We start from the raw sequence: 25,324 nt of genomic DNA, 5'->3' as shown, positions 1-25,324 counted from the left end.
AAACATGACCTGAAGGGTTTTGGGGAAAATAAAAGGTGTATGTCTTGTCATTTCTATTCCAAACTAATGATTTGGCTTTTTTTTTCAATTAGACATTAACTTTATGATTTTTTAAATTTTTTTATTAAGCATGTTTGGTTCAGGTAAGAGATCCGGCTGTTCTGTCCCAAAAATATAATGGCTACTCTGCTCGCCATGTTTGTGTTTCTGTAAGCGCCAGTGTTGCTGCTGCCAATTACAGCTGAAACTGCAACTCTGCCGTGTTTACTCTATTTTTTTTTCTTTCTTTTTTTTTTAATGCAGAAATTTTAGAAATGTGTTGCCGGAAATGAGGGTCTGGAGCAACGTGACTTTTACTTTACTTTTAACAACCTGCTGTGCAGCTTCTTAACCACATCAGTGACCTCTGACATTATGATGGATTCGCCTGCTCCCCTGAACATGGTGCTCTGATTAAGGAGATCTTAGAAGTGTTCCTTCCACAATTCTCGATTGCACATTCACAAAAAAGATGAACTGCTTAATGGTTTTTTTTGTAGAATCATCCCTAAGGAATGACATGCCTTTATCATCTACAGCAATATAAGGTGTTATTTTAATTCATTGGAGAAAATGAGTTTGCAACTTTCCTCCTGTTGTATGCAGTTGCACAGTGTATTATTATGATCACTGGTTGAAGTACGGATGCATTACATGGCCTCAGAAAGCTTTTACAAGACTGCTGCTCCAGTATCGATCCAAAGTGGTGTTAAATGTCGGAAAGCCTCTCGTCATTATTCTTCATGCAGGATATCGTAGAATAGCCATGTCTAATGCAGGCTTTATGTATAAATGAAACATTTAACTTCACCTGTTACTGGAACAAATTTTGGACTGCTCCTGATGGCAGCAGGCCTCTATGTCAGTTGACCATGACCACACATTAGCTTCTCCCCAGGGGGCTACAATCTGAGCTTAAAGCTGTTTAAAGCTTCTGCATATCATTTACCTCCAGCACTCATACAACCTGCTTATATTCCTGAGTCGGAGCACGAGCATGACTGACAAGATGTTATTCACTTAAGCCTGTGCGTGGAGAGTGCAGTAGGAAGAAGAGGGATATTCTCCATCCTGTTTCGGAGCTTGTACTTGGAAGAATTTATTCTCGGCACAATGTTTTGTTAAAGTTGTGATAACGTGTCAGAGTTATTTCAATCTGCCTTTTTTTTGAAAAACCCACATTTATTCCAAAAGGCGAAGAATAACTCATGAGAAAGGTTGAGTTTTATCTTACAGTGTGGACGAGTGCAAAGCCCCGTCTGCCCACAGGTTCAAACATGTTGGCCTCCTTCACTGATGTTATTGGTATTGATTTTTACACAGTTGATCTTTTTTTCTTCTCCTTCTCCTCCTCCTCTGCAGCTATTGATCTCATATTGAAACTGTTAATAAAGGCTTTCTTTCCCATCTCCATGCTGTCGTCTCCTTCTGCCTCCAGGTAATTTATGCTCTCAACACCAAGAACGATGAACATGAAGAGGAAATCGAGTCGCTGAAAGAGGCCCACGAGGATGAGGTACTTTCTAGACTCTTCTCCATCTGTTATTGTCCAGAGCATCAGAATCGGACTTTCTATGTTTAATTGCTTAAGGAACAGGAGGTCATTTTTAACTATACTGGACAAGAATGATTTATGGAAGGGGCGAGTGGTTTTATCTGCAGTCATTCATTTGAATTTGATTTTTTAAAGTTCATCGGCTCACTGTCCTTTATCAAAGAACTGGGTGTTTTTACATTTGTGAAGCAGTTTTTACATAGATTAAATTGTCGGTAACCTCACAATAAGGGTTAGGGGAGCATCAGCTGGTGCATTTAAACTGGCTTTTTCTCATCTAAATTTTGAAGTATGGCATCAGATAAGCTTAATGGAAACAGGTACATTTGCAACAAGTTTTTAAGCTCGTTTGACATGGTTTTCGGTTTCTGCGAAAAAGAGTTATTTGCAAAACAGGAGATGGAAAGACTTTTCGAATCAGCTCCGACATAGCAAACTTTTACCTAATATGATGCGCAACATGGCCATTACTAGCTGACAAATAGCAACGGATTCGTTAAAACGTTCCTCCATTACTGATCTGTGGTCAGTTCTTGATAGCACTCTCTACTTCCTGGTTATGACCACAATGAGTGACGATGATCTGTGGACGACGATGTATGACAACTTTACACTTTGTGTCACTTAGCATGCTTCAAACCAGATTAAAACTCAGCAAAATTATTTAGAAACTTTTAAACTTTTGCTTAAATTAATGGAAACATGGCTAGTTATGTATTGAATAATACAAGCTTGAAAACCTGTTTAATGTGGATTATGCTATATATATTATGCTATTTAATAGAAACCACTTTAGTTGGATGATACAACCAGATGACGCAGATGTTTGCACAAAAAACAAGCTAAAAGTCTTAGTTTCTTAGAAGCATTACCTACCCATCATCATGAGGAAAAGATAGATTTTACTCCTCCTATTTTACTATGTGCTACTTAAATATATAAACTTCCTTTCCTTGAGATTTTATCTTGGGATTCAAAGGCCCTGGACTATTGAAAACAGGTGCTTTATTGATAACTCATGCAAAACTAATTTACCGGCCTGAATATAGCTATAAATGTGGCTTCAGCAAAATGGGAAACACAAAATGTTGGTGATGGTTTTGCCTAAAAGGAGGCATGTTGCTGTCTGGATGGATCATTCCAGCACACTAAAGCTCTTAGTGGCATATTCCAGAATACACTATGGTCTGCTCTGCATTGACACCACAGGTCTTTGTTGTTATTCAAACTGCACTGGGAAAGACATGATTTGTTGGAGAAATTAACATGAAAGTTTTTGCCTTGTATCGTCAGTATTCTGTTATTAAATCATTTTTTTAAACTTCTGCTAGCAAACAGTTTTTCCCTTTTCTTTTACATAACAAAGTAATGTTGTCTTTAATACAATCATTTAAAAAGGCAATAGAAATTCTTAATGCAGTTACAAAACAGCTTTTTTTTACCTTCAGGGATATCCTGAGAGATGATGTGATGCCGTTTCTATGTGACATCGCTTTTTAGCAATAGAACAAAAAAACAGGTGACTGGTAACAAAATTTGCAATCATTCAGATGCCAGAAGCTACTCTGCCTGAGTTCATGCCTCCAAGTCATCTTATAACCATTATGCCCTGATAACAGGGAAGACCTTTTCTCTTCTTTTCTGCCTACATTAAGTCCAGCCTGGGATCATACCTTCCATCTGTTCTCAGTGCTGTTTCAAATTGACTTTGCTTTTGGGATGGAAAAACTAAATCATCTCTGCCATTCTGATCTCTCAACGAAATGATGCAGTAAAATAGGAACTTTTTTTTTTTTATTCTTTTTTTATTGTTATTTTCATTGTTAAACAATTCATCATTCATCTCCAGCGACAACAGCATTGTCTAGCTAGACATCCGCAATTCCAGATAGTGATGGTTGGTTCTCCCTCTATCACACAGACACAAAAAAAAAGAAATTAATAACACTTCTGTTATACAATGTAAGTAAATAATTAACTGATGCATAAGGGTTGAAAAGGAAAGGCATAGAAAAAAAGAGGAAGAAGGGGGAAATGGATACAAGAGCTATACAAAGGATGGATGGATTGAGGTGACAGATCTGATCTTTCTTTCCCATCTTTTCATAAACAAATCCCTATTTAGTCTTAAAACAAAAGTAATTCTTTCCATCTTAAAGATATTGCAAATAATGACAAACAATTTCTCCACTGCATGTATTTCTATTTTTAGTCACTTTCTTGTTACAGCTTTTCTAGAAGCCACACTTAGTATCTAAAATTAGATTATACATTTTGTGATGGTAAAACACCAAAATATGATGACAAAAACTCAAAATTAATACCTGTCTGAAATGCATTTTAGATAATCTTGTTGATCTCCTGCAAGAAAGGTAACAATATTGGACAAGACCAGAATATGTGATACTGATTCGCTTCCAGGCCCCCACATTGTTTTCAACATATTGATGAATTGGTATAGGGTCTTTTTTGAACCGGAGTGAGAAAGAATCTATTAAGGGTTTCCCAACAAAACTCTCACACAGGAACTGTTTTACAATTTGATAAAGCAGTTTTGCCACTGATATCCATTATGTATTAAACTCCCCCATTAATTACACATTTATTTTATTCCTGCAAGAAATTAAGAGCCTATTATTTGGGATCATAGTAGATAAGGGTAAAAAAACACCCTGTTACACCCTGGACAGGTCTCCAGTCCATCACAGGTCAACACAAAATTTAGAGAAGCCAATTAACCTAACAGTCATATTTTTGGACTGTGGGAGGAAGCCAGAGTACCTGGAGAGAACCCACACATGCTCAGGGAGAACAAGACCTTCTTGATGCAAGGCAGTAGTGCTACCCACTGAGCCACTGAGCTGCTCTATAAACTATTTTCTGCATAATAAAGTCATGATGCTGATGTTAAAGAAATAAGAAACAACAAAGACTTTTAGATCTTGAGATGTTTGCTTTATTAAATGGAATTTAGAAAACAAAATTCACTTTTTTTAAAATGAAATAATGAAATGAATGACAAGAAAATCTGTTTGAGACTTTTCATCTTTAGATGAAAGAGAAGAAATTTAAGATATCTTTTCTAAGTTGGATGATTATATTATTTTTTTAATGTTAGTAGGGTTCACTGTTCCAAAACTAATTCTGATCTAGAGCCTTCTGTGTTTCTAAGCTGATTTTGTTTTTTTAGCATCACGGTGAGTTCAGCTAAAGAATTGCCTCTAACGTTGCCTCTAGCTCTTTTTCAAATGTCGCATACTTCAGCATGCAATGTCGCAGCAGTAACATCTTCCTCTGATGGACTGCTCACTGCTTTATCATTATGACAGTGGAAAGGGTTCAGGATCAGAAATGTGTTATACTTAGGAGATTTTCTGTTGTAATTTAACTTGAACACTTCAATCCTAACCGACAGAGAGAAAAGGCTTTAAGACTTGTTAACGTGTTTATTGTTATTAGGAATAAAGTCAGCGAAAGCTTCAAAAACGCTATGAAATATTGTGTTTACTTCATTAGTTATTCCATGTGTAATGCATTTTAAATGAGGGACATTTCTTCCTTGTTAAACATTTTATAGAGTTCACATTAATCTAAATTATTTTATTAGGTTCTGTTACTCACATAATATGTATTCATTATTGCCCAGAGTTATACAACAATTACACTAATAGTTTATTTTGCAACTATTTATAAAAGATAATCGGTTTTAAATTAAAAATGAATCTTTTTGCTCTTGCTCAGGTCCAACACATAGTGACAGAAACCAGAGACAAGATCATGCAGTACAAGAGCAAAATGGCGGACGAGGCGGACCTGAGGCGGCGGCTGGCCAGTCTGGAGGAATCTGTCGAGCTCCACGACCACATGAAGAGACAGGTCAGCGAGTGCCGCCGGGAAGCTGGGCTTTGCATACATAAAGCTTCACACAGGCTTTGGTTACATTGGCTGATCTCTCTCACAAGCAGGCCTTAGCAGAGTTTGAGATGTACAGACAGAGGATGGAGGATTCGCAGCTCTGCACTGAGGCCCAGCATACCCAGAGAGTGGTTTCTATGAGCAGAGAGGTGAGACTTTCTTTAAAAAAAATAATAAAATCAATCAAATGATAAAAACATGAACTCGAACTTTACTTACTAAGTTGCAAAGTGTAAAAAGAGATTTGCGTCATACTGCATGCTTAGATAAAGCAGTTTAATGAACATACCACTGCATTCCAGCAGCGTTGTTGAAATCTGCCACTTATTCAATGAGATTAACACATTTTAAATGTGCAATAAATGCACAAATTGTACACAGACTCAGCCCCCGTGTACCTGGAGCTATTCGTCTCTGCCTAAAACCCTGTAATGCAACATGGCTGACACAGCATCCTTTTTAGTGGAAATGCTGCTAAAAATGTGTTATAGGGGATAAAGGATCAATATAAACCTAAACATCACTCATTAATTTGATTTTAAAAGAGAAACTCCTTATATTAATTTCACGTGGTTTCAATAATTTTAAGCATTTATTTCTGTTTGGTTGGTGATGTTCTTATAGCTGTTAAATCCCCCCAAAAAACAAAAAGCATTTCTTAGGGAATTCTATGAAATCATGGAAATCGTGGTTTTTTTATAGACAGAAGTTATATTATCCCTGTTTTATGGCCTCTAAAATCCTAAGTAAGACTTCTTAAAATCCTTTTTAATTGGAGAAAGCCACAGTGGGTCTTCATTATCAAAGCTGGCTGTCCATAGTGCTGTGGCCTTGAATGTTGGGGAAAATTGGGTTGAAGGAAAACAGTTTGAAGATGCTGATTCTATTTTCAAGCATTACCTGACACTTATCCATACTGCCAAAGGTACCACCATTCTTTTTAAGGAGCATGGTTTCCCTTAGCTGGACTTAATCTGAAAGCTAGCCTGACTCAAACTCTATAGAGATTCAATTCAGTTTTTTCAGAAGGGGGATGAGACATCAAACCAAATGTTGAAGCCGATCTGAAGGCTGCTATCAAAGCAACCTGGGCTTCCTTTCATTCGAGGGCTTGTCGCCATGCCAAACTAAATTGTTGCAGTAAAACCTGCAAAAAGAAGCCTGAATGCAGGGCTGTACATGGATAAATGCAAGACATTTTCATTGGTTTTACTTTTTACAAGGGGGTCTGAATACAAACCTGGCAGAATTGAACAAAAAAAAGTATTTACAAAAATTGAAACAGATAAATGTAATGAAAGTAATATTTTTCTCAGTGTAACATAATGCCACTGCAGTTAAATGAAGTATTTATTAGTCTGAGGACTTGTATTACTAACTAAATTTAACCAAAATAATTCAGCTCATTGTAAGAAAGTAAAAAATCCACTCTCGCATTACTTTCAATAGTCCAGCTGAACAGTTATGTAGCGCTTAATGGTGTCTTAATTACTATTTAAGTAGCAAAAGTCAGTAGAATAACATAAGTGCCCCAGAAAACAGGCATGGCATATCATCAGGCAGCTTTGATCTCCCACCCTGCTGCTTTTCTTTTTTCGTAACCTCTAAAGCTTAATGCCGCTTTAAGCAAATATGCATCTTTTTTTTAAGCGTTTTTTTACACAACACTTTAGGCAGGAAGTGGAATTTTTGCTGAATTAATTTAGTCCAACATAATAAGGAGATGTTAGAAGTTAGCTGTAACTCTCATGACTGCTATGAGGGGATCAGATAAAAAAGCAATAAATATCTCATCATATCATATGTCATATCACTCCACTGCAAGGCACAATCCCATGTTGTTTGGTTTGATGCTAATAAGCATAAATGGTCTGTTTAAGAGGCTTATCTCATCGACGGTCTTCGTCTTCTGTTTCATCAGGACTTTAACCACAACCAGTCTACTCGGGTCACAAAACATTACATCACATGTTATATTTTTACATGTTTTTTTCATTTAAATACTAGAGATGTTCCAGGCTTTTTAGTATTCAGATAAATTTGCTAAACTTTTCTATTTGTCGTCTCGTTCTGAACCACAACTGAAGGTCTTTTTTTGGGAACAATGTAGCAGGTAACTGTGACGTGGAGGAAAAATGATTTTTTTATGTTATACTTTTTTGGTTGTTGAATTATTTAATGGGGGTGATGCATTGGGCTAAGCTCCTTGTCTACAAAACTAAAGAAAAGTATTTTCTTGATCTCCGTTTCCTTTGTCCTTCCTAGTATCCCTCCTCTCTTGCTTTCTTTTGTTTCCTTCATTTTCTTTCTATCTCTTCATTGTTTCCTTCTGGGTATACTATCCACTTTCTTTATCTCTTATTTGTATCCATTCTCTCCTTCCTTGTTTCTTTCCCTCCAGTTTGAGATTGCACCTCATTTAACCCTATGCAGGTGTATGCCATAAATCCATGGGGATATTTTTCATTGAAATATTAAAAATACTGCAAAGGAGAAAGAGGCCAGAAAAAGAATTAACCCTGATAAGTATTTACCCCAAATATGTTCTATTTTAGGGGATGTAGTATAATGTGCATTTTGCGTCCAACTAAAATAATCAGTTTTGGTCTTATCACAGAAGCTAGCTGCCTAAATATTTGGATGTAGCTTTTGGTGAAATAACAAACGGAGATTCCATTTTTTTTCCCACTGTCTTTGTCACTTCCCTTCAAAGACTGGATTTGCAATATACAACTAATAAAGTTCCTGAAAGATTTCAAAAATCATTATGTTCTCATATTTTCTTGTATTTTCTCATCATAGCGGGCCTGTATTTAGGATTGTTACAACTATCAATGCTGTACCCGATTTTATTTAATTCAGTTTATTTATTTTAGACAATTCATAACACATAGCATCCCAAGGCACTTGATAGACAGAATGCAATCAAATCATATTGATTGGTTACAAGTTTTCAATCTAAGCAAACCCAGCTGATTGCATCCAGTCATTGATTTTGGAAGATTCACGCCTTCTGTATTAGCATGTAGTGACAGTAGACATTTACTTGCATTGTGCCATTGATGCTACAGCAATACCTCACACCAATCATGCATGTTGCAATAGTGAAGAGTTAAAACTCCCTTTTCAAAGGAAGAAAACTCCAGCAGAGCCTGGCTGAGTGTGAGCGGCCTTCTGGGGTTCAAGAAGGCATAAGCAGATAAATGAACATAGAAGCAGAATACTTTCCATGTTGGAGAACTGTAAACTAGCTCCAAAGGTGGATCTGTTTAGGAATGAAACAGCTGAGCGGCTAAGGCCACATCCACTTGGTAAAAAATAAAAGGTTACCCCATAGTTGCTGGTGAAGATTCCCAGTCATCCAGGTCACGGTCACAACCAATACCTGTCTATGTCTCTGAAAGGGGAGTTGTTAGAGGGAATTGTTGACCTGGCTTAACAGGCGAGATGTTCTGCTCCCCTATAGACAGGCATTGGGTATTACAGGCTAACAAAGAACCCAAACGACTGCCCATTCCTAAGGGGCGGACCCATTCATCCGGTTCAATTTGCATGTTTTCTAAGCCAAAACTAGGCTTTTTTCATGAAAACGCAGACAGATGGACCCAGTATTCAAGGAAAGATAGTCAGTCGGAAAGTTCAAAACGTTTATTAAATGAACAAACAAAACAAATGCGGAGCTGTGGCTCTTGGACACTGCAGGATGGGGAGCGGGGCAGGAGGGTTCAGAGTCTGACAGGGTCCGAAAGCGTGACCGGGGTGGTCACGCACAGGAGCAGACAGGATCAGGTGCAGATGAGCAGGCTCAGTGGAAAAGGGTAGCCGAGACAGGACGTGGAACCAGAACTTGATGCAGGACCTTTAAACTGGTCTCCACCTTGGAGCCAGGCTTACTTGGATAAAAACGGAACCTTCCCGCATATAGAGCCAAAAACCCAGAGGACTCAGCAGGGGAGGAACAGAAGACGATTAGGAGACAAGACAGACACAAAACTCTCTATCCACTGGCCGCCAGGATCCAGGACAGGAACCAAGAAACAAACTGAACAGACAGGTTAACAGAAAAACAGTTAATGATCTGGCACTGAATGCTCAGGCTGAACTGAACATAACCAAGAGGAAACAGGTGAAAGGTATAAATTATAATTGAGGCAGGGAGGGGAAAACAACAGGTGAAAGGAATGACTAATTAAAGGGAGAGCAAACAGGCCAGATCATGACAGCTTTGTTTGTTGTCCAATCTATAAATCGAACTCAACGCTATTTCCGACATTTTGAATTGAAAAAGCTTCCTGGATGAGAAGCGAAACATTTTCAAACTTGGACACAAAGTCCAGTGGATCGTTTTTTACCATTTTTGGAGTCTAGGAGAACAACAGTACCAAACACTTTTCAGAAACTAGAGGTTTATATGCCATAACCAGCAGAAGGCAGTGAGGACATTGTGACAAAGGAAAATAAAGGAGAGGACTGATAAATCACACCCAATTTTCAACATAAATACCAGAATAGTTTTGTTTTTTGGCTGCTCAGCCTGTTTGCATTTACTTATGTTTTATTTAAGCCCTGCAGAGTAAAAGGCGCTAAGGAATTTCCCATTATTTTAGTAAATACGAGTACCTATAAATCATTTTCCTTCCACTTCTCAATTATGTGCTACTTTGAGTTTATTGTTTGCAAGAATCCCAGAATGTTCTCAGCTTTCTGGTTTTAATATGAGAAAATGTTGAAAAGTTTAGGCGGTATAATGACTTAAAGACCCTGCATGCCTGCATAGCACATCGTTAGATTTAAACTTCTTCTGTAACAGGATATTTCTTGGTCGCCAGTGAAAGTCCAAACGGCATAGATCATGTTTCGTGGTTTCAATAGGTGGAAGAGATGCGTCGCGATTTTGAGGAGAAGCTTCGGGTGTTCAGCCAGGCTCAGGCCCAGTTTGAGGCAGATAAACGGCGAGCACTGGACGAGCTGAGGGCCACCCACCGGCATGAGGTGGAGGAGCTCCGCAACAACCAGCAGAACCACACTGCGACCTCTGCCGAGGACCAGGAGAAACTGGCCGAGCTGCATAGACAAGAGGTGGGCCACGAGTACGGAAGATTAGGTCTGCTGTTCAAGATCCACATGGCTTAGTGCAAAGATCACACGGATGGTTAATCAGTTGAAACTGCAGTTTTGGAGGTTAAATTTTATAGGAACTGGAAAAAAAATATTTATTTGTTATTTTTTTTATATTTAATCCAAAAATGTTAGAATCCAACCATAGACCGTTTTATGCATGTCATTTCACTTTTTTTCCTTTCACCTCGTTTGAACACACACTTAAAACATATTAGGAGGAAAAAAAATCAGTAAATAAACCCCAAATCTTCAAAATTGATAGTTTATTAAAAAGGAAATCTTTGATGGAATTTGGTAGTGTAATCCTGGCAAGCTGGAATAGAACAGACAAGATCTTCTGTCTGTGTAGGTGGAGGCTTTGATGGACAGGTTGGAGGAGCTGTCGAAGGATAAGGTCCGTCTGGTGGAGGAGTACGAGGCCAAGCTGGCCAAGGCTCAGGAGTACTATGAGAGAGAGCTGGAGGCCATGAGGAGGACGCACCAGCTGACCACCGAGAACCTGCTGGCCTGGAAGAGGACGGAGGTGAGAGCACAGCACAAGAAGACAAACAGATTACAGCTTTGGCCATTTGTCATGTGTCTCTTCTCCTGTTTAGGTGGAGCTGCGGAAGGAGTTCCAAGCTCAGGAGGCAGCGCTGCAGCGTTCGCTGTCCAAGCTGAGGAGCGAGCTTCAGAAAGCTCAGGAGGAAGCCCGGGAGAACCGGGACAAAACCAACAGACTGCAGACATCACTAGCCAACGCAGAGGGAACCATTAAGGTGTGTCAAAATGCTGCATATTCATGTCCTCTGGAAGTGGGGGTGCTGGAGGTCCTGCAGCTACCATTAGTGGCGAGAGGGAGATAAAAACATATATATATTAGAAATACTTTGCACAATTTATAGATTTTTTATGAATATTTTGGGAAATAGATTTTTCTATTTTTGCTATTACGTACATATGGATTTTAATTTAATTATTTTGAGGAATTTTCGTTGTCATGGCAACGTCAAGCAACCAACTGCTCATTGAGTAAAAAGGTATCCCACTCGCAGCAGCAGACTAGTCAATTCACATACTCTTATGACAGAAACTAGGAGGAAATATGGCACAGAAATGCATTTCGTATTTTTTTGTAGGAAAACTACTAGTGAAGAAGAACACTAGTACTCCAACCATGACAGCGGAGAGCAACGGGAGTGAGGAGACTGTCTGCCTCTGATGGCAGTGAAGTTTAATAAGAGTGCTTATATGCACCTGAGACCTTTATTGTCATATACAATGAAGTTTATATGACAGTAAAGTAGTGAATCTTAATCTATTTATATGTTTATTTATTTTATTTTAAATAGGTCTATAGGTTAATGGGTCTTTTGTCCAAAAAATAAAAAAATTCACTTTATCCCCTGTTCAAAATAACTTCCAGCGGCCCTGTGCATGTTTTTATTTTTAGGTTTTTAGCGTAAAAAAACTATAGATACACCAAAAATGAAGAGAAATTGTTCAAAAATCTTTCTTTATCTGGTTAAAGCCTGGTGAAATTGGGTTAAATTGAATGAAAAAGTATTGCTGAAAACTAAAGCACAAGTAAAGGCCTTAGGGTAGAATCAGTTTAGGAGACTTTCAGATCAGGAGGAAAAGGTAATGTAGTGTGGTATGACAGAGCTGCAGGCTCATGTGCATGGTGCATATGCGTGTGGGGGAGGGGGACTCAAACTGTGGCGTCATGAATGTGTGTTTTGCAGAACCTGCACAAGCAGCTGGAAGAAGCCATCCAGGATGGAGAAATCTGGGTGATGCAGCTGAAGGACACAGAGTATGAACTGGAGAGCAGCAGGGAACGAGTTCAGCAGCAGGCTACGGAGATCCTCCACAAAGCCAGTAAGATGTTGGAAATTAGAGGCTTTTTATTTTGTTTTGAATGCTGCATGAAAATAAGTTAGACTTATGAAGTTTAAGTTTTAACTTAAGGAAGGGTTAGATTTCCATAAGTCTAACCAAAAGTGCATTAAGAGTTTAAATAACTGATTAAAACTGAATGAATTTTGAGAGAATTAGCTTCATTTTTGATTAGCGTTAATTAAAAATGCATTCATATAAGAGCTAGTTTCTATATGGAGTTTTTTCTTTTTTCCATTTTCTTTCTTTTTTTTCTTTTTTGGCTTTTTGCCCATCCCTAACCCATTACGCCAGCAGATGACAGGCCGTGTGTGTTGCTGCAGAATTTTATTTACATAATTCTTTTTGGTATATGAGTAGTAGGGGGGGAGCGGCGGCCGAGTGGTTTGGGCATAGAGCTTGGAATCTTGAGGGTCTGAGTTTGAGCCCCACTCCCAGTGACTGACACACTGTATCCATGAGCAAAAGACCCTTAACCTCACACTGCTCCCTGAGAGCTGCACAATGGCAGCCCACTGCTCCCTAATGGGATAGGTTAAATGCAGAGAGTTGTGACAGTGTAATGACAATAAAAGCTGGAGAAAAAAAGAAGAAATGGAAACGGAGCCAAACGAAAACAAAACATTTTCAAAAAATCAAAAAAAGAAACTACCTTACAAATACACAAAACAAATTCAAAATAAAATATATTGGAAAATCAAAAGTCAAAACTAAATGAGAATAAAAAATAAAAAATAAAACCTCTCAGAATGATTTAAACCTTGGTGCTCAGTTTGCCACCAGCTAGAGATGAACAGATACAGGTTTTTTACTGCTGATTTTAACACTGATTATTTTGACATTATTGTAACCCATCCCTGATTAGTTATGATAAGTTTTTTTTTTTGCATGTGCTTCTCCTTGAAGTAGATATTACCTATTTGCCCTTCATTTAAACAATAAAAATGAACCATTCTTGATTTAAACAAAAATTAACCCAACATTAACAATTGCAAATGGAGGGAGCTGCAATACATTTGCTTTACCTGGTTTAAAACCAACACTGTTTTAAATATGCAGTGTCAAAATACATTGAGTCTTTTAGAGTAATTACAACTGGAGTAAGATAAACACTATGTAGAGAGTTGATTTAACACTAATTCAGAGTGGGACTCTTAAATCGTTACTTTAACACTGAAAAATTATCAGTGAAGGCTGCTGAATGCAGTTTAAAACACAGGCAGAATGTGTATATATAGAAAGAAAAAATATCGGACAGTTTTTCTCTACCTCCAACCCAAACCTGATGGTATACGTGGACATACATTTAAAAAAGACAATTCTTTTGCCTTGGCCTTTAAAAATGAGCAGTAAATTTCTGCTTTTATTAGATACAGCTAACTAGAGTGGAGAATAAAGAGGACTCTTAAACTAGTGGGCTAATTAGAACTACTTGCAGCTTAGAAATAATTGCATAAATATAGTTGGGTATCTAATTCTATAACACGTTTTTGAATGTTCCCGTGGGAGAATTGATTTGAGATTTGATTTAGAAGAGTATTTTGAATTATTGTGTCTGATGTTTTGTCTGCTGTCTATGGAGCCTGTTTGACTGATTCTGGCTGAACTGTTTTCAGGTCAGATTGGTTCCTTGCAGGCCACCCAGATGGCTCACGAGGCGACCATCAGGAACCTGGATCAGGAGCAGAGTCGGCTCAAAGATAAGATCAGCCGACTGGAGGAGGAGAGGGAGGCACTGCTCAATCAAAGCCAGGCGGCCAGCGAACAGCACAAGCAGCAGCTGCTCCAACTGGAGCAGGTGAGGTCATGTTCCTGAAACCGATGCAGTGAAACGTTGAACAGATTGAAGATTAAAATTTCATACTTTTGTGTCTGTACATCAGTCCCTCCGGGAGGAGCATCAGGGCTATGAGAAGGAGCTCTCTAGGCTGAGAGCTCACTATGAGGAGGAGACCCTTCGCTTTAAGGAGGCTCAGGTCAGAGCGCTGGAGGAGCTGGAGGAGAAGCACAGGAACATGAGGGAGGAGGCTGAGCAGGAGAAAGAGGATGAGAAGAAACTCCTCGTTACGGTGCGTCTCCTAAATGTATTTAATTTACAATGTTTACTTAATTAGTTTCCTTTTTTTCCCATTAATTTCAACCCCCCGTTTACCTTGATGTCCATAAATAAATCCAATTTGGGCAAATGTCTTTGAAGGTTTTCTTATCAATAAAGGAAATTTAAATGTGATCGAATAAGGTGTTTTTGAATTGAATTATATTAAAATGAAATGGAGTTTACCATTGTCATTCAATTTAAGTGTAAATACAGATAAGGTGGAACAAACCAAGATAGATTTTTGAGCCTAATTTCGTCTAAACACAGCCTTAGATTATGAACTCAGTAGGCTTTGCGTTCCTCAGAAAAACCTAAGGAAACACGTTTCAAGCTTGCTTTGTAGCCTAAGAAAAAATGAAAGCTGAAAATGGTGTGAATACTTCAGCAGTCATTTGATAAAAATGTCACCTATATGAGAAAATATAATGCCATAAAAAATACTATATCCTTTTTCCAACATTAAGGCTTTAGAAAGCATTAACCTCCTCTCTCCCCCTCTGTCATGGGTTTTGACGTCCTTACTCTCTTTGCCCTCGCCACGTTCCTCCTCCATTGTGTCTCAGAGTGTAAAGTAAGAGCATGAGAGGAATACAAATGTCCTCCCTGCTGGAGGAGCTGGAAGAACTACTGATCACATTATGCAGGTTAGATTAATTTAACCTGTACCATTTAACAGAACATCGATGCAGCATTTTTTTTTCTCACAGTTTATTTGAATCTCTTATAAATGAGAGGAGGATTCTTGAGTGTGAAGAAGTTCCAAAACAGTTTAAGCGACTGTGAGAGAAGTGGTCGGTCTGCTCTGTGCATCCGTGCATCCTGGGTTTTGTTCTCTCGTTGCGTTTCTCCCTGACCTGTCTGGTTTGTCCTTGGTTTTCATGATGCTGCTTGCTCTCTATTAAGCCTCCCAAAGCCTTCATGGGACAGCTGCATGTGCATCTAATTAAAAACAGGTAGACTCTGCTTTCTGACAATAACTGAAGTAGGTGGTAGAATACGAATGCATGCAGGATTTTTAAGGTTTAATCTGAAAACTTGGAAAATCAATCATTTTCCTCCCCTTTTTAACAGATGTGTACCGCTGTGTGACTGTTTTACACAAACAATACTTGTGAAATACATATGAACAGTTTTTCAAGGGTTATGTACATTTCATGTAGCTCAAGCTACAGGCTGAAGTAGGGATGCACGATATTGGGATTTTGGCCGATATTTTAAAACTCATGTAGCCGATAACCGATATCGATACTGATGTTAAAGCTGGACAAAAATAAGTAGTCATTGAAAATAGCAGTTTTATTATCCATTTCTGACACTTTGAAAAATAATATACTCAAATATATTTTCATATTCTTATATCAAATTGATTTTTAAAAACGTGGTATCGATCAATTGTACTTTCAAAATCTCATGAAATATCATCATTCTGTTACAAACTCGTGATATTTTGAAAATTCTTGTGAGATTTTGTTAGTAAAATAGATAGATACCGCATCAATATATCAACATATAAAAATATGGCAAAATTTTGTGAATTTTCGAGGGATTTCGTAGCATAACGATGACATATAGCAATATTTCATTAGTAAAAGAGATTGATATGGTGTTTTTAAATGGTAATATATCAGCATATGAAGATATTGTGATATTTTAATGTATAAATATTTATTCCCTTGTCTTTAGAAGTTTTTAAGTCTGTAAAAAAAAAACGTTTTTGAGGAAGAAGTAGTAGTTTTTTTTTTTTTTTTGACTTTAGAAACTCAGAAGCTGATCAAATATCGGGTTAAATATCGGTGGGGTGGCCGATGTCCGATATTCAGTTTTAAGGCCGATACAGGCCGATACCGATAGGGGACCGATTATATCGTGCATCCCTAGGCTGAAGCATTTCTTCATTCTTTACTGGCTTAATTACTCATTCCATTCACCTGTCTAACTCTGCCAGGTTGCTCATTACCTCTCATTTGATCCACCTGCTCCTGCCTCTATTTAAGGTGCTTACATCCAATCGTCAAGGCCAGATTATCTTGTTCTCTCTAGCCAGTGCCGAGAGTGGCTCTAGAGTTCCTTGGTGTTTTTGATTACCTGATCCCAACCTCTGCGCCTGCCTGTTCCCATCTTAACAGTATGCATGAACTTTCTTTGGACTCCTGGAGCTCTGAGCCTTCCTGTTCTGATCTGTTTGCCTGACCTGTCTTTGGACTCCTGCATGTTCTGCGAGGCAGCAGCATCTTGGACACACCGCATCTTGTTGGCAGCCCACTGACTAGAATCAACCTTGTTCTATTCTGTCTTGTTGTGTTTTAAATAAACACTTTTTGAGTAATCCCACTGTCTGTCAGGCCTTAAATACTGGGTCCTTTCTTCTGAACCAAGACAGTTACCTTGTTGGGTATATGAATAATATTTGAAAATGGAATAACAAAAAGCTAAATGTTTCTCTCTAAGAGCCTGACAGCAGCTCATAAATAAAGATTGCTCTTGTGTCCCTGAATCGACCCAACATTTTTTTGAGCTTCAATTGATTTTCAGCCCTCTCCATGTCTCTCACCACATTCCCCTCCTTCATCTCATCTCTCTCAGCTCTGGGCTCGACAACATCACAAGCTTGTTTCTGTGAAGCTGTTTGAAGTTTGGTGCTAATTGGTGTATTTTCACTGACATTAAATCCTGTCTCCGAGCCCAGCGAGGGCGGCGTTGCTTTGTGTTTATAGGGATGGTGAGGAAACAGCACATTATGTAAGCTCTGCACTTTGACTCATCATGTTTAGATGGAGGTCTGTTGTTATTTGGAGGAAACAAGAATACTGGCTCTGTTTGGGTTTTTGTGCTTATCTTCCTCTTTTACTTGACACTTATGATTTTCTCATCCAGTGTATTGAAAGTCCTCATCCACAAATACTCCTTTTATGTATTGATTGATAATTAATCAGCCTTGGTAGGGAATGGATGGGTAAAGAAGCTAAATTCGTTTTTGATTTAATTTTACAGCTTTGCATCTGGTTTATTCATTCCCTGTTGGAACTAATGCACCTTGATAATCTTTTATGCACTCATTTTACAATAAACTAAACATTTTAACATATAAATGCACCATCATTTTTGTAGGGTGCTAAAGTGGATTAAATCTATACACACACCAAAACTAAGATGTGGTATAATTCTATTTATTATCCTATGTTGAAATAGCAGCAACCTGAATGACTAATGACTTGTATTTGTGCAAGTCTCACTTTTCTCTAAATTCTAAGTCATTATGTTTTAACCCCTTGAACCCTACGGACCCACCGGCGGGTCCAGCTGCTATATGACCTCGTAATTTTACCAAACCACCAGTATTGATGTAAAAAACATATTTGGCACAGTTTGGTGACATTTATGGATAAATGTGCCAAAATGGCCTCTCCGCCTAAGAAATTTCTCACTAATACCATTCTAAAATAAATATGATTCATCTTATTGAGTCCACATTTTGTATATTTTTACACAACATTTAGATTTGAAAGTCTGTACTACTTTTTTGTGCTATAAATAATATTTTGGTAGTGTTTTGCAATGTTTATTTCAAAGAAAATTTTGGCGAGGTTCAAAAAATGCAAAATATTTTGTATTTTGTCCCTAATATTTCAGGCAGGGTCAAAGCTACAATGGTGCTGACACCAGAAAACCATTCTATGACATCTTACCTTTACAGACGTACCAAAAGTTTCTTCTTAAATCTAATAGCTTTGAGGCTATAAGTTATTTACTTTTGTGTGTTTTTGTCAGGCAGAAATTTATTTATACCCCCTTAGGGTGTAAGAGGTTAACAACCTCTGACTTAGAGACTTGGACAAACTTTATTGTCTGAAATTTCGTTGCGTACAGCTTGCAGCTTTTTTTTTTCTCATGAACGCCTTGTTTAGCCGTAAAGTTTCTTTAAGCTTACACTACACATGGATTGGGAGTCAAGTTAAAATATGTATTCTGCAGTTAACCTCAATATGCAGATTATTTACTTCTGTTTTTTTATTAAATAAAGTTTTCCCACCTCTTTAACTAATTCACAATTCAGCAAAGGTGTCAAGTAACAAAGTACAAATACCTCCTTACCTTGCTTAAGTAGAAATGTTGGCTATCTTTACTTTACTGGAGTAATTTTTAGACAACTTTCTACTCCTTATAATTATTTGCAATTATCTCTACTTTCTACTCCTTACATGTTAAAAATAGATCTATTAGTTTTGTTTCATTTAATCTAATTTTCGTCATGGTCTGTTGGTTAGTTTTCCAAGATGATGCAAAGTAAATTTGGCACTGACACATGACAGATTAGTTAAAAAACTAAGACAATTAAGTATAAGGAAGTTATCATCCAGAATTGTAGAAAAATTTCCCTTTAATACAGTAGTGCAGTAAAGCATCTGTCCTTAAAGTTTTTTCCTGTATTATTTCTACGTTCATACTGTTAAAAATGGTACTTTTAAACTTTTACTCGAGTAAGAAACTTAAGTTGATACTCTCATTTCCACAAAGGTGTTTTTAAACAGTAGGATTTCTACTTCTACTTGAGGAATAAACGTTAATAATTTTGATACCTCTGCAATCCAGCAGATGCTTCAGTGGTCTGGCTGTTGACTCTATACTCATGTTATAAACATAGCCAATGGCAAGAAGTGTGTTTTAGCCTCATCCCTGAAATTGTGGTTGTTTATTTTGCTTAAAGTATAAAGGATTCCAGATGTTTTCTTATCATGATTAAATAGAGCTAACGAGATAAAAGTTCACCAATATGTCTAGATCCTTTTACTGGGTCCCCCATTAAGCTCTTGCAGATCCATTTGACATGTTCCAGTTAAATGCCTTATTTCCTTGAGCAAATTAGAGTGAGATGCTTAGAAACGGTGCACTTACATAAGGTTCATCTTCATCCGCATATGGTAATACCTTCCGGGTTTGGTTTTCATTACTCAAAAGGCTCCTTAAGTTTCAGAAAAACATGCTTTAATGTATTCACCCACTTTGAAAGTCAATAGAAAATCAGATTTAGATTTGATTCTAGTTTATATGTCTTAGCTCTGAAAAAAAAGGCTCTACAATAAGGAGGATAAATGCATGTTAAACTTCTGGAGTTGTCTTCACAAAGAATCACACTCAGCCATGTAAAAAAAAATGTAAAGAATCTATCAGGATGGGGGGAGCAGTCAAATCTCCACCCATGATAATTTGAGAAGCATGTGGTACGGACACAGCTTTCTGTGGGGCAAATATTTGTACATTCAAGCTCAAATACTCAAACACCGATAAGCATCAGTGTAACACAAGCCGCTGTTATCACTTGCGGTAAAGATTTCTCCTCAGCTTCCGTCTGACTTACACAAAACGAGGGCGGGCTTTATAGCTTGTTCACATTTACACTAAAGGAATATTCCCATGGTTACATTTCACCGCCTCAGAGGGTTAACAGTGTTTTTACATTACTTACTGACTCAGGATTTATCCAGCTGATGCTGCAGAGTTTTCAGGGTTTCAAGTCCTACAATAAAACACCCAAATGGAAATGTCTGTTTTCTGGATGGTTCATTGAATTGAAAAATCAGTGTACACGGAAGTCAGTAGTTTGCATGATCCAGAAGTCATTCTCATGTACAGGTGCTGGTCATAAAATTAGAATATCATGAAAAAGTAGATTGATTTCAGTAATTCCATTTAAAAAGTGAAACTTGTATATTATATTCATACATTACATACAAACTCATATATTTCAGATGTTTATTTTGTTTAATTTTGATGATTACAAATGACAACAAATGAAAATCTCAAATTCATCATATCAGAAAATTAGAATATTACTGAAGACCAATAAAAACAAAGGATTTATAGAAATGTTGGCCAACTGAAAAGTATGAACATGAAAAGTATGAGCATGTACAGCACTCAGTATTTAGTTGGGCCTCCTTTGGCCTGTATTACTGCAGCAATGCGGCGTGGCATGGAGTCGATCAGTCTGTGGCACTGCTCAGGTGTTATGATAGCCCAGGTTGCTCTAATAGTGGCTTTTAGCTCTTCTGAATTGTTGGGTCTGGTGTATTGCATCTTCTTCTTCACAATACCCCATAGATTTTCTATGGGGTTAAGGTCAGGAGAGTTTGCTGGCCAATTAAGAACAGGGATACCATGGTCCTTCAACCAGGTACTGGTAGCTTTGGCACTGTGTGCAGGTGCCAAGTCCTGTTGGAAAATGAAATCTGCATCTCCAAAAAGTTGGTCAGCTGCAGGAAGCATGAAGTGCTCTAAAACTTCCTGGTATGTGGCTGCGTTGACCCTGGACCTCAGAAAACACAATGGACCAACACCAGCAGATGACATGGCACCCCAAACCATCACTGACTGTGGAAACTTTACACTGGACTTCAAGCAACGTGGATGAAGTGCCTCTCTTCTTTCCCTCCAGACTCTGGGACCTTGATTTCCAAAGGAAATGCAAAATTTACTTTCATCAGAGAACATGACTTTGGACCACTCACCAGCAGTCCAGTCCTGTTTCTCTTTAGCCCAGGCAAGACGCTTCTGACGCTGTCTGTGGTTCAAGAGTGGCTTGACACAAGGAATGCGACAGCAGAAACCCATGTCTTTCATACGTCTGTGTGTGGTGGTTCTTGAAGCACTCACTCCAGCTGCAGTCCACTCTTTGTGAATCTCCCCCACATTTTTGAAGGGGTTTTGTTTCACAATCCTCTCCAGGGTGCGGTTATCTCTCTTGCTTGTACACTTTTTTGGACCACATCTTTTCCTTCCCTTCGCCTCTCTATTAATGTGCTTGGACACTGAGCTCTGTGAACAGCCAGCCTCTTTAGCGATGACCTTTTGTGTCTTGCCCTCCTTGTGCAAGGTGTCGATGGTCGTCTTTTGGACAACTGTCAAGTCAGCAGTCTTCCCCATGATTGTGTAGCCTATAGAACTAGACTGAAAGACCATTTAAAGGCTTTTGCAGGTGGTTTGAGTTAATTAGCTGATTAGAGTGTGGCACCAGGGGCCATCAATTTTGAACCTTTTCACAATATTCTAATTTTCTGATATGATGAATTTGAGATTTTCATTTGTTGTCATTTGTAATCATCAAAATTAAACAAAATAAACATCTGAAATATATGAGTTTGTATGTAATGTATGAATATAATATACAAGTTTCACTTTTTAAATGGAATTACTGAAATCAATCTACTTTTTCATGATATTCTAATTTTATGACCAGCACCTGTATATGTAGCATCCTCTGCAATGCATAAATTCAAGAAAGCATAATAAATAGAGCAAATAGTGCAGAAATGACAGGAATCATCAATATTTAATTACTCATTTTCGGTTGATTTGATTGCATGTCCAAGTACAGAAACCTGCTTCTGCAAAGCTGTTGTTACTGTCGGTCATGGCGGAGTTATTGGGAATAAAAAATAAATAAGAAGAGGGGTGAAACTGAGAGTTAAAGGAGATTTTAGGTGAAAGGGTGAAAATTGCTTAGAAAAGGATTTGAAGCTTTGGTTTGGAAAATGAAACAGAGTGATGGTTTTGACGAGATGGCCTTTTAAAATGTAAATGACAACCCATGTGTCTCTTCCTCATCCGATAATACTCTGCCACACTGAACAGCTGCCAGGGATCATTATTACTCCACAAATGAGATTTACTGTAGGGTTGCGTCTGAAATCTGCTCGCTTCATTTTCTTTTGGATACATTTTATTTATAGTTTATTGAAAGCTAAATCCATCGGCAACAATCCATTCAGGATGATTAATAAAACATCTTTTTTGGGGGGGCGCATTTGAATCCTTCTTCTCCTGTCCTGTCCAGAAAATGAGCCAGGAGTTTGAGATTAAACGTCTCTCCCTAGAAGAGCAGAGGGATCGTCTTCAGCAACAACTGGACAACCTGAAAGAGGAGCTAACGGCTAAAGTCAACATGGCCAATCAGGAGGTTTGAGGCTATCATCTGGGTTTGATACACGAGGGTTGATTTTTCGACGCAGATGCTATAAGCTTTACTGTACATTGGTTTCTCTGCAGGTGTCCCACCTGCAGGAGCTGGTGAGGGAGGGGGAGCAGAACCTGAATTCGGCTCAGACGCAGATAGGCTGTCTGAAGGAAACGCAGGAGAAGCTCCGGATAGAGCTGGATGCAACCAGAGGCAGAGTGCGAGAGACCAGCAACATGCTCACAGATCTACAGGTGTGTGACGCTTTAGTGATCTGCTAAAACCAAATAAGTTAATCACGCTTTTCTGCCTAGTACTAAAAACCTTCGCTTTTCCACATGATGATATACTGCTACATTGGTGCATTAGAAAAGGTTTTATATGTATATAATAGCATGTAGATTTTAAAGTCTGTATGATTCAGGTGTTATCTGTACTCGAGGAGTTTGACCTACTGAATAATTCATTATAATATGCAAAAATTGCATGTGTAAATGGTTTCATCTCAGAGGTCCGTCTATTTCACACTTTGATATCTGAAATTTGGAGTTCATAGAGGGAGGAATCCACCGGAACAATCCTATAAGATGGATTCTCCACCCAGAAAATCACAGCAATCTCTCCAATGCTGACCCCCTAGGATCTCAAATGTATAAAGAAGCACCAGTGCTGGGTCTCAAGTCAATGCTGGCTCTTTTGCTCTGAAAACGTCTGATTTCGAGCTGATTTTTGAGAAAACTGTTTTTTTTTTTTCTAAACTGGCCTATCAGCTGGTTCAGAGAGTTAAATGTTTTTTTTTTTTTTTTTTTTATCAGCTAGATAATGGAGCTAGAAGAGTCTCAATATCCACAAATACACAATAAAAGACCCATGCATGCACAGAAAAAAATCCACACACATGCAGGACAAGATCTAATCATGCACACCAAATTCACATATGCATAAGGATTCAAACAAGCACACACACACACACAGTTTAAGCATTGTGGATCTTGTCCTGCGCATGCATGGGTTTTGTGCTGATATTAGGACTCCTTTAGCTTCATACATTAGTTCATGATCTGACCTAGAGGCTTAATTTTAATTTTTTTTTTACAAGATTGCTCTCTATTGAGGTCCGCATCACTATTGTATTCCAGCCAAACCCTACCAATATAGAGACTTGCATCCTGTCTAAGCACACCTGGATCCTTAACTTCCTTTTTTCAGACTCTTCCCCTGATGCGATTCAGACATGTTGGCCCTCTTTCAATGATCGCATCAGTTCAGGGAGTTTGCAGATGATGGAGGAAGTTTCTGGAGTCGAGATACTGTAGGGGGATTGAAAAATGGAGAATGGGATGGCTGAAAAAACATTTGAAAAAGCAGAACAGGAGGAAATGAAAGAAACAAGTGGCGTGCTGAAGGCCAGCTGTGGGATAATGATGATGAAGCTATTATGAGATGAGTGGCCTTGCGTGTGAAAGGAGCCCTGCTGATATGAGCTCTTTGAGCATATATGTAGTAGGGAACACGCTGTTTAGGAAGGATGGACTATATTTCAATGATAATTGGGACCATCAATACCATCATGCAGTTTAGCTATATTATAATAATTTTGCTGCTGCCTGAATTTAAGTGAAAAAGGGAGATGCGACAGAGAAGTGAGCTGCAACCGAGAAAATGAAAAGGAAGATTGAATGAAAAAGCAATGATTAGCTGAAATTGCATTGGTCTGCTTTTTTTTCTCTTAACAGTGCCTGGTCTCTATAAAGAAAGGGACGTCTGTGTTTTGTAGGGGGGGGGGGGGGGGGGGGGGGGGTTCTCTGAGCTCAATACAGGATTTTACCTTTTATTCTTTCGTGCCTCATTGCGCTTTAGACAAAAGCACAAAACCAGCTGAGACTGGATTTACTTTAAATTTAGAACAGGTCTTATTTTACCTGGACTAAGGCTCGGCGGTTTTACAGGACAAAATGAATACAGAATCAACAGAAATACTCAGAATGTTCCCAATTAATTATGTATAACAAATACATGGGATATTTTAAAAAGCAAATCCCACACCGAGATCCCAACACTTTCCTTTAAGATGACTAGAAGTATTGTCTCTTCTCATCAAGGAAATAATTGCTTTTCAAAATTCAAATGTGTTTTCACAACACAAAGAATTAAAAATTAGACACACTGTATATTAGCTATCAAACTGCAGTAGCTGAATGCATTTAGAGATGTGAATTAGGTCTGCATCATATGAGGAAAGCTGATTTTTTGATTTTTGTATCTCAGCCTCTGAGATTTCTACATGCTGTTCGCTCCAACTGGTCAAACATTGCTGCCATACAGATGGTGAATGCATGACAAGTCTTTGTGTATTCAGGCAGTTCTTTTTTTTTAAACCAAACATAGCACAAAAAAACACACTTGTATTTTGTCTTTCGTTTGTTGAGGCTGCATTTCTGCACAAAACAAAAAAGGAAAATCAGGCGTTTGCTGCACGACTAAAGAAGACGTAATTCTCTTCAAACAGCTTCATTTTAACCCACCCCAGTTCAGTCCTCTAATGGCAACATAAGCATTTTGCAAGCTGGATGGATGTAAAGAGTTGAGAGTTTGCATCCAATGAAAACAGTGGTAACAACAGTTGTCATGGAGATCAGGTTGAAATGGCTTACTTCCTGTTTCAGCAAATGCAATCAGCATTTTTGGACCCAAATTTCTTTAATTCTCATATAAAGCACATTTTATAAAGAGCTCTTGTGACTAAAAGCTTAATATATGTATTCAA

At 38.2% G+C, this 25,324-nt stretch overlaps 1 protein-coding gene across 6 annotated transcripts in view; it reads left to right on the top strand.

Moving 5' to 3' along the window:
- Positions 1–25,324, top strand: part of LOC119792311 (protein FAM184A-like) — a 70,548-nt gene that overhangs the window by 8,723 nt on the left and 36,501 nt on the right. For 5 of the 6 annotated variants that reach the window (XM_038298904.1, XM_038298900.1, XM_038298898.1 and 2 more), the window contains exons 2-12: positions 1,478–1,555; positions 5,336–5,470; positions 5,560–5,658; positions 10,382–10,588; positions 10,980–11,153; positions 11,227–11,388; positions 12,355–12,490; positions 14,125–14,306; positions 14,392–14,577; positions 22,438–22,560; positions 22,650–22,811. In XM_038298904.1, coding sequence (XP_038154832.1) covers positions 1,478–1,555; positions 5,336–5,470; positions 5,560–5,658; positions 10,382–10,588; positions 10,980–11,153; positions 11,227–11,388; positions 12,355–12,490; positions 14,125–14,306; positions 14,392–14,577; positions 22,438–22,560; positions 22,650–22,811 — 1,644 coding nt within the window. The remainder of the gene's footprint in view (positions 1–1,477; positions 1,556–5,335; positions 5,471–5,559; positions 5,659–10,381; positions 10,589–10,979; positions 11,154–11,226; positions 11,389–12,354; positions 12,491–14,124; positions 14,307–14,391; positions 14,578–22,437; positions 22,561–22,649; positions 22,812–25,324) is intronic. The other variant, XM_038298901.1, reaches the window with a different exon arrangement.

The sequence above is a fragment of the Cyprinodon tularosa genome, unplaced genomic scaffold (genome assembly GCF_016077235.1).
Source record: "Cyprinodon tularosa strain WSP-4 unplaced genomic scaffold, ASM1607723v1 ctg417, whole genome shotgun sequence".
NCBI classification, from domain to species: domain Eukaryota; kingdom Metazoa; phylum Chordata; class Actinopteri; order Cyprinodontiformes; family Cyprinodontidae; genus Cyprinodon; species Cyprinodon tularosa.
The sequence above is the reverse complement of the archived record's forward strand: the minus strand, read 5'-3'. Positions and strand labels throughout refer to the sequence as shown.